At 37.7% G+C, this 9,110-nt stretch overlaps 1 protein-coding gene across 1 annotated transcript in view; it reads left to right on the top strand.

Moving 5' to 3' along the window:
- Positions 1 to 305: 305 nt before the first annotated feature.
- The window catches only part of GLDN (gliomedin), a 12,715-nt gene continuing 3,910 nt past the window's right edge, over positions 306 to 9,110 (top strand). Inside the window, exons 1-8 of the mRNA XM_009070674.1 lie at positions 306 to 351; positions 2,636 to 2,653; positions 3,295 to 3,402; positions 4,600 to 4,746; positions 5,393 to 5,518; positions 7,996 to 8,007; positions 8,317 to 8,385; positions 8,469 to 8,594. Coding sequence (XP_009068922.1) covers positions 309 to 351; positions 2,636 to 2,653; positions 3,295 to 3,402; positions 4,600 to 4,746; positions 5,393 to 5,518; positions 7,996 to 8,007; positions 8,317 to 8,385; positions 8,469 to 8,594 — 649 coding nt within the window. The 5' untranslated portion in view covers positions 306 to 308. The remainder of the gene's footprint in view (positions 352 to 2,635; positions 2,654 to 3,294; positions 3,403 to 4,599; positions 4,747 to 5,392; positions 5,519 to 7,995; positions 8,008 to 8,316; positions 8,386 to 8,468; positions 8,595 to 9,110) is intronic.

The raw sequence follows: 9,110 nt of genomic DNA, 5'->3' as shown, positions 1-9,110 counted from the left end.
AGAACCACACATGTTGTACAGCAATGTGTGAAATTTAATGACTAGATGATGTGTGCCCAATTTTTTTTCATATTTTCAGTAAGGATTAAAATGAGGTGTATTGAACAGATTCCTGTGAGAGAAACACTGCCTGAAGAGATGGATGGTGTCACAGCGTTAAGATCGTTCTAAACAGCTTATTCTGATAAGGACAGAGTGGCCACTTGTATCTTTGATTTTTGAAATTATTTCTGTAGGCAAAGTGAACCAGATACTTTTATCAAATGCATTGTTTTCAACTTTGCTTTCTTTGCAATTAGGTCCGAGTGATGGTGGATTTATGTAACAGCACAAAAGGGATATGCCTAACAGGTATGTTTATTACACCTACGCTACCTTCAGGAATACAGAAATACAGTTTTCAAAGAATTTAAGGTAAATAATGTGTCAAAGAACTATGCTAGTCACTCTGTCAGAATTTTAGAAAAGATAATAGGTGCCCCTTGGGATTTATCTGTACTTACTTAATATAAATGCTGGAATTAAAGGAGATCAGCTAATGTTACTTGGAGCTATTTCTTTTCCATGTCATCTTCATAAACAATCTTTTAGACTTGGGTCCTTAAGATACTAGTTGAGGTTTAGTCATGATATTTTTGTATATGCCACTCTTCAAGCCTATCGTGGGATGAACATGTTCTAGTGACCATGGTAGGGTTGGACTAGATGATCTTGAAGGTCTTTTCCAACCTGGTTGGTTCTATGATTCTATGATAATGTACAGAGTATGGAAACTTGCTGCCATTGTTGCAACTGCAGTGAAGCAGTGGGAGTCAGTTCAGCAACTTGTTTGCCTCAGCTGCATTGGACCATGGCTACAGGATGTCTCACATGTTACCAGTGAGGGGCTGGAAGGGCTGATGGCTAGGACAAGAGGAGCTGTGAGAAGTTTCTATGAGGTTTGATGAAGAGAATGTCAGGGAGTAGCCAGTTTAAGAGCTACAGTCCATCTTTGGAGTCTATCACAGAATGAGTCATGTTCTTTTGGGAATGTAGGAGATTAGAGAGAAGCCAGTTTTTATGAATTAAAGAAAATGCTTTACTTGCGATCTGGTTTGAATTTTCAAATGAATATAAGGTCCGTTTGACTCAACTGATTCAATGTAAATGAGAATTACCATAGTGCACACAGATGTTAAATATTGCTTCTGAAGTTGTAGGTCTGTTCTGATTTCAACACAGGCTGAACCACAGACAGTCTGAAAGTTTGGGGTTTTGGGGATCAGACTTGTGAATTCATGCTACTTGGTGCCTTCTGTACCTTTTCCTCTCTTAACACCATGAAATGAGTGGCTTTCTCTGCTATAGGCCTCAGTGACATTTGCTGCTTTTCAAGCATCTTTCCTGTTTATCTTATGCTTATCCAAGGAGCCTCATTTTCTGGGATGAGGAAGGAATGGAATTCACTAATGGATGTAACATTGTAGTGGGGAAAAACTAGCCATTTAACGGAAACCTGGCAGAAAGTTGTTAACTGATGTTACTGCCTGTACTGATTAAAAGGGATAATTGCTGGAATGGTATTGTAAAATGGTTTTCACTTTACTCATAATGCTTTGTAATTAATGCTGAAAATTGTCATCTTTAGGGAAATCTAGTAATTACTGTGATTTTCTCTTGTAGAGAGTTTTGTTGAAACAAGACAGTACTTTGGCTGGATAAAAATGTTCACAGATCTAATTTGGCTCTTTAATTGAAAGTGACACCTTTCTCTGAACTATCCTAATGCTTTTCCTTTTTTTCCTTTTTTTATAAAGTATTTTTTGAATGTGTATTGGCGATCACAGAAGATAAATCTTGTTGCAGAAACATCAGAAATATTTTCTGGTTAAATCTTGCTTTACTCTTGCCTTCTATGCTTCCTTCTCATTAAGACTCTATATTTGAGCTCAGTCAGAGAGAGTGAGACAGATTTTATTGTGTTCCATGTTGCTGAATAACTGAAGCAAGCCTAATTTCTAATGCACCAACCAGGTTCTGTGGGAAGCTCAGTCCAGTCGGGAGAACGTTTGGATATGAGAAGCCTGATTGTGATTTAGATGCAGTTAATAGGAATAACAAGACTTTTCTCCCCCCTATTTAAGTAGTCTGAACTGTGAACTGCAAAGGAGTATCTGTGAAACACAGCTAAGTGTGGCAGGTATTTTTAATGTGTGTTTTCAATGGGATTTTTGACATTGGTCAGTATTGTAAAGCTATTATTCTTCTACTCTAACAGACTTTTGGAGAACATTGTTATAAAGGAAATGCAATGAGTGCTGGGTGCCTTGTAACCATGGCTCTGTGGCAGCACCTAAGTCCCTGACAGTGAGATCCATTGCAGAGGTGATTGTCAAACCTCTATCTATGGAAATTTAAGAAAAGCAAAATATGTAATTGTGTTTAAAGATACTCTTTACAAAGTCTGACCTACTGCTCGCTATAGTTATTTATCATACAAACAGATAAATAGGTGTTCATTTTGAAATTTGAGGGGATTTCCTCCCCTTTTACTGTTCTGACCTAATGCTAATGAGTTCTGTTTGGAATTGCTTTTTGTTTTCTTGTTAAACTCACCATTTCTTCTTTCTTGTGCTTTTGTTTTCTCTTGCTATAGGCCCCGCAGGTCCCCCAGGTAAGATATTTGGACAATTGCAGTAATATTTTGGGGTAATTGAAATGTTGCTTGTACAAAATGTACAAATGTATGTTTCACAGCATAGTTTTCCTTTGCTAACCAGAATGAGGGAGGGTTGAATGACTGCCTGCCTTGATAGTTTTTTTATATCGGTCAGTTTGTGCCCCTTCTGAAAGGGGCAGCTTTTAGATGTTAGAATTTTCTAGTGGAGGAAGTAGAATATTTGATCAACCCAAATGGAATTAAGAGTACTTAAATAGCATTTAGCTGAAGAGATGAGTCTATATATTTAAACCTCCTGAGTAAATGGATTTTATAACTTAACAGTAAAAACAACTCTTTACAAAATATTGGTTACTGGTTACACCTTCCCACCTCTCCCATAACTTTTCCTCCTTTCTCATTTCATCCTCTGTGTTCTCACTCGTGTGGTTGCAAGGCTGTATGAATGGTTACTTGCTTTCTGTGCTGCTTTACCTGTGGGTCTGCTTCGAGTAATTCTCTGTATCAGAAAAGTATGAGTTATGTTTTGCCAGGGTTCAAATATACATATAAATATACTGCATGTAAATGTAGTAGTTATAAGGATAATTTGTATTTAACAACGAAAATTGAGTTATGCTGTTTGGTTTGATTAGGGCCTCCTGGACTTGATGGACTGCCAGGCTACAATGGATCAGATGGACTCCCTGGCATACCAGGGCAAAAGGGAGAACCAGGAATAAATGGAAAAAGAGGAAAAATAGGTATTTTTAATGGTTATTTAGAAACATAATCCTTTCTTACTGTTGTATTCAGAAACAATTATTTGCAGGCCTTTGTACAGGGAGAAGAGTTTCAAAGTTTACAAAGAAGTTGCATGTTATGGAATTCTGCAACATTAATTGTCTTATATTAATTGTCTTATATAATTGTCTTATATTAATTGTCTTATATTACTTCAGGCTTACTCTCCAGTGAGGAAGAAGGTATACATACACTGCATAATATTGCACATTAAAGTTATTGAAGGCACTTAATTGAATGTCAGTGTTCTGACCTCACTAGTAATTACTGTTGTTGTAAGAGTATTTCCATTTTGGATTTCACCCCAAAACTGTAATTCTGTTTCTGATTTCACAAAATCCATTTCAATAGTAAAACCATACTAGTAGAAAAATGAGCATTTTCCTCTCAAGCATTACAAATGTAGTTTACTTGAAACTGATGCCTGCAAGAACACTGACATTTCTCTTTGTACAACTGTTACTTTTCTCCCTCCTAAAAGCAAGAAAATAGTAACTGCCACAAAAGGAGAGGATGGAGGGTTTGGATGTCATACAAATGCACTGTTCTTTTTCTTAGTGCACAACTAAATCACACAGGGCAAAGGAATACCTTGTTAAATATGTTCTTTACTGAATGATCAAGTGCAAACAGTATGTGGACTAAGCATACTTCTCACAAGAGTAGAGTGAAAACATTACTAGGCATCTATATCTATGCTCTGTTGAGACAGTGGAAAAAATTAAGAGTGCAATGTATCAACACATGTTGTAATGTTAGTGTGAAATGACCTTAAGAAAAAGCCTAAAAAAATCATGAAAATCTTTCTTCAATGTCTTACACATATGAAATAAATATATTCCTTCACATCTTCCCATAGTATTCCTATTTACCCAGAAATTCTCCAGCCAGTGTTAGCGAGGCCCTGGTCTGTATGTTTCATGTTCAAAACTCAGAGATAGCTATGTGGAGTATTTTTTGCAGCAGACAAGGTTGCATACAGTTTCGCTTCATAATAGGTTACAAAGTTGCTTTGAAATCCAAACAAATTACAGCTGCTTAGCTAGATGCAGGTGTGAAAAGTAACTAGAGTGAATATGGTTTGTAGTAAAGAAAAATATTGATTGTGCTTAATACTAGAGCAGTGCTTTTGGTACTGAAATGCTTTTTATTTCTAGGTGTGCCAGGACCAAAAGGTGATCAAGGACAGAAAGGAGAACCTGGAGAAATGGGTTTACCTGGCAAGGATGGTATGCCAGGGGGAAAAGGTGCAAGAGGAGCCAAGGGGGAAAAGGGGGATGCAAACAATGATGTGATACTAGAAGGTAAGAAGTGCTGTTGGGAGTTGTTTTGCTAAGTGTACTTGACAGAAAAAGATATGCTCCACTTCTGGAGCACGAATGTGATCTGCAAGAGCAGGACCAGCCAGTATAAACATGGCACATGTACACAGCAAAGTTTGAGTATTGCCGTGCCCAGGAGGTTGTTCTCTTGTAATGAAAATCATCACAAAACTTTCCAATACACTTCAGTTGACATCCTCCTGCTCTTTCTTTCAGTGTAGTTTTACTTTTCTATTAGAAAATGAGGGGCAGATGTCCACTGAGGAATACATGTAGCAACCAAATATAAGCTCTGCAAAATTACTGCGGTGTAGCATCTGAAGTTGAGGCCTTAGAATAGAGGAAGTAAAAGGCAGCAGTGCTTTACAACTCTCCAATGTGCCTGTAATCCTGACAGATAAAATGCATTGATGCCCCACACCTTGTGACATTCTGTGTGGTTCACCTTCTAACAAACAACATTCCAGTGAGTTTACTGCACCACATTTCTGTACTCAGAAAACTCATTAGAAAGAGAGAGGCTCTTTTAGAGACCTCTCTAAGTCTGTGGTATGGACAAGTACAGTTCTCTGCAGGTTGCCTGTTGCCTGTTTAGGGCCTGGGACATGACACTCTGTTTTGTACACAGGTGCAAAAGGTGAACCTGGCCTACCAGGGCCCCCTGGCCCACCTGGCCCCCCAGGGCCTCCACAGAAACGTAAACGTAAAGCTAAAGCACAGCTTGAGGAGAACATATACAGCAGCAAATGCACAGGTCAGTGCTTTCCAGTGTTCTTTTTTGTCTTATGAACAGGTTCAAGATTAAACCATTGCTTGAAGTCTCAGACATCATTAGGTATGTGTTTGATTTTGTTGGCATGAATAAAACTGCACAAACTTAAAGCTGAACACATTGTTGGCATGAATAAAACTGCACAAACACGTGCTTAGCTGTTTTGTTTGAATAAGGCAGCAAGCTACCTCCAGTACAATATTCATCTTTCAATTGTGCTATGCTAATGCTCAGGGAAAGTATTTACAAATGGTGTTTTCTGGTGGATGGGATAAATTTGGAGAGTAAGAGAAATACAGTTGAAATTTTTGGCTTTTAAATCCTGAATTTTTAATTTCGCATGTAAATATAACACCCTGATTCTGTGTATTGAAGTAGCAGAATAGAGTCTAGAGATTCTCCTTACAATGGAAAGTAGAGAGCTGCAGCAGAAATCTCATCCTATTTGAAGTTCAGAAATGCATGAACTGTTGTGTGAGATAATTGGGCCATTTGCTCAGGTGGCCTCTTTTCAAGTGTTGAAACAGACTGGAGTGCTTTGGAGGATAAGCTATCTGATGGATTTCTGATGGATTTTGAATCGCAGTGTGCAAATGGGAGTTACACTCAAATAACTCTGCAAAGATGAGATCTTCCTCAACGAGCTTTTATATTTTATGACTCAGTAACCCACGACATCTTATTACCAAAAATCAAAGAATAAACCAGCTTTTGTAATTAAATGTTCATATCCATTTCAAGGGATAGAGAATACACGTGCTGATTTATAACTGTAATTAGCTTATTACATAAGAGTACAAGACTGCCTTCTTCAAATTAAATTTTGAATCAGGTAAAACTTTATTCTTTCAAGAGAAAAGAATAATTAGTTGGAAGCTCAGGTGTATTTTTTCTCAGTGGTACTGTTAGTGAATTCTAATAGAAAGAAAACATCTCTGCTCTGCACTGCCTTGCTCCAACCTTCCCACCCTCCCCCAACAGACTGAACCAATAGTTCTAATGTCTTGTAAATGCCATTAACTCCAACCAGAGCATTTTATGATAGGAGTCAGCACAATATTGATCTTGTTTTTGATGGAAAGAGAGTAGTAAAGATTTACCATGGGTCTCTGATTGAAAACTGTCTTTTTCACCTTAGTCACTTTCTGATTCATGCAGCTCAAAGGCCTCAGAGTATTGCAAGTATTTTCAGATGCAAATAGTGCACTCAGCTTTGCTATAAACACTGACCTGCTCCTTGGCTGCTCTATAGTCTTAGATAAACTGCTGTAATAAACACTGACCTGCTCCTTGGCTGCTTGTCTTAGATAAACTGCTGTGCAGGGAACTGCTTGTTCAGTCAACTGCATCTATTAGACTCAGCCCAAGAAAATTACTTGGTGTGCTGCAATTTATGATTTCTGCCAAGTGGTCTCCTTTTTCGAGATATTCTGACAATATTTTGAGATCAGAAGCTGGAAAAGGGGATCTAGAGGGACTGGTAGATTTTAGCTATAGGCATTCAGCTTCCCATGGTTGGGTTGACTGTGCCTTATTTGGAGATACACTGATCACTTGCAAACTTTCAATGTAATTTCACAGAATGCCCTAGATAAATGGGTGGGAGAAATACATGTTGCTCTAGCTCCATTTTGGAGCATTTTTTTTCTGCATGAACAAAGGGAGGATATAACCTAAAGAAGAAAATAACAATGCAGTATAATCTGTCCTGTCTTTCCTGAATGTCATGGTACCCTTTCAGCATTATTTTATAGTTATTTCATATTTTGACTATCTTTCTCGCTTAAACTTCATCACAGACCAGTAAATACCAGAAATATATTGGAAGGCAACAATAAAAATGAATGTCTAAGAGAATTTGCAGCCTGTATGCCAAGCAGTGTGAAATGTGTAAGAAGGTAAAAGAATAGAATTAGAAATAAGGCTACAATGAAATCAGGATATCTTTAGCAAAGAGCTGAGAACTGTTTTCTGTGGTTATGAAATGTGTTGCATTGTTTTAAAGGCAGAAGAGGTACCTGGCTTTATAGAAAAAGGTCCATAAATAATTTAATTCAAGCATTGTTTTCATAGTAAATGCTAAGAGCAAATCCAACCAGTTAATCTTTCAATTGTTGAGGGGTAGGGAAAAATGTTTCTAGGTGTTTGTTTCTAATGTGAACCAATTTCATGCATGTAAGTAGTATAATGTATCATTTCTCTTAGCCTTTAGTGGCATGGATGGCTGATCTGCATTCTTATGCATTACATGCTCAGTGTACGTGTTAGTGCTTTATTGCTGCATTAACAGCACAAGCAAAACTTTCCATGTTGCCTACAGCACATACCCTTTCTGCTGGTGTATGGATTTGGGCAGGAAGCCTTTGAGTTGAGCAGCCACTCATTCCTAAGAAAATGTTTTTGGTATTACTGCTAAATTTGCCAGCTACCTCCGTTGTCTAAAGTTATCTAAGGAAAAGGGCAACTCTGTCGTTCTAAGCAGCTACTTACAAATTCACAGCTAAGGAATTAAATCTGTTGATTTAATTAGTTACTCCTCAAAGCTGACTGTCAGCCTGACAACTTCAAGGAAACAAACCAGCCCGAGCATTTCATTTCCTTAGCAGAAGTGACAACAAGTCTTTTCTTATCTCATTTTTGACCAGACCAACTTTTTTATTTCCCAGAGGAAATGAAATCCCAGTTGCCATTCCTTTATTTTAGTGGAGTCACTGATGTGCACATCTGTCATGCCAAATTGAGAAAGATGACACGTTTTACCTTTTCTTGCTTAACTCTAGGTGTACCGAGTGATGACATCCCAGCTGGAAAAGCTGAAGACAGAACCTCCAGTCCTTCAAAAAGAGCTGGTAACCTACTACAGAGCATGACTAAGTGCTGCTTGCTGTTTTAGTGTCACAGATCATGGACATGTGCTTTTTTTTCTCCTTAGAATGTGTCATAACATCCATAGGAAGTCCTGTTCACTTTGTCACTGTACCGCAAACGTTTGGAACTTGGATGAGGGAACCTGCAAATATAAGTGATGAAAGGATTTGGCTTACCATGCATTTTTCAGGTATTTTAAGTAGTAGTCACGGATCAAAAATCCATTGTTATACTGCCATTGCTTCTTTAATCACTTCAACCTAAAATCGTAAGTATGATTGGTTTTTACCTGCATCTTTTTCAGAACATATTCCATATTACCTGTATAATACTTGTGTAAGCATTTGTAGTATCCTTAAACATTTTTAGAGTCAACATCAGATTTTGAAAATAGTTTAATTTTTTTTTAACAAATCCAAGTTTAAATGCCTATTGTTCATGGCTTTTTACTCTTTTTTTCCCCCAAAAGTTTCTGTTTCCTGTGGCTTTACTTCCCTAAATTATAGCCAGGAATGTTGTCTTTTCATTTAGCTAGGCATGAAAATGAATCAGATGCTGCATGAGCTACATTCAGAGCAAGAAAATATCCAGGACCTAAGTGGAAAAAAGAAATATTTCTGTATATTTATCAGCTGTGTTCAGACTGAAGGCCCATTAGGCCTGTGGGAAGCAGGCCCTTGATCATCTCCTCTATAGATTTTTGTGT

Source organism: Acanthisitta chloris, unplaced genomic scaffold (assembly GCF_000695815.1).
Source record: "Acanthisitta chloris isolate BGI_N310 unplaced genomic scaffold, ASM69581v1 scaffold3970, whole genome shotgun sequence".
Lineage (NCBI taxonomy): Eukaryota > Metazoa > Chordata > Aves > Passeriformes > Acanthisittidae > Acanthisitta > Acanthisitta chloris.
The sequence above is the reverse complement of the archived record's forward strand: the minus strand, read 5'-3'. Positions and strand labels throughout refer to the sequence as shown.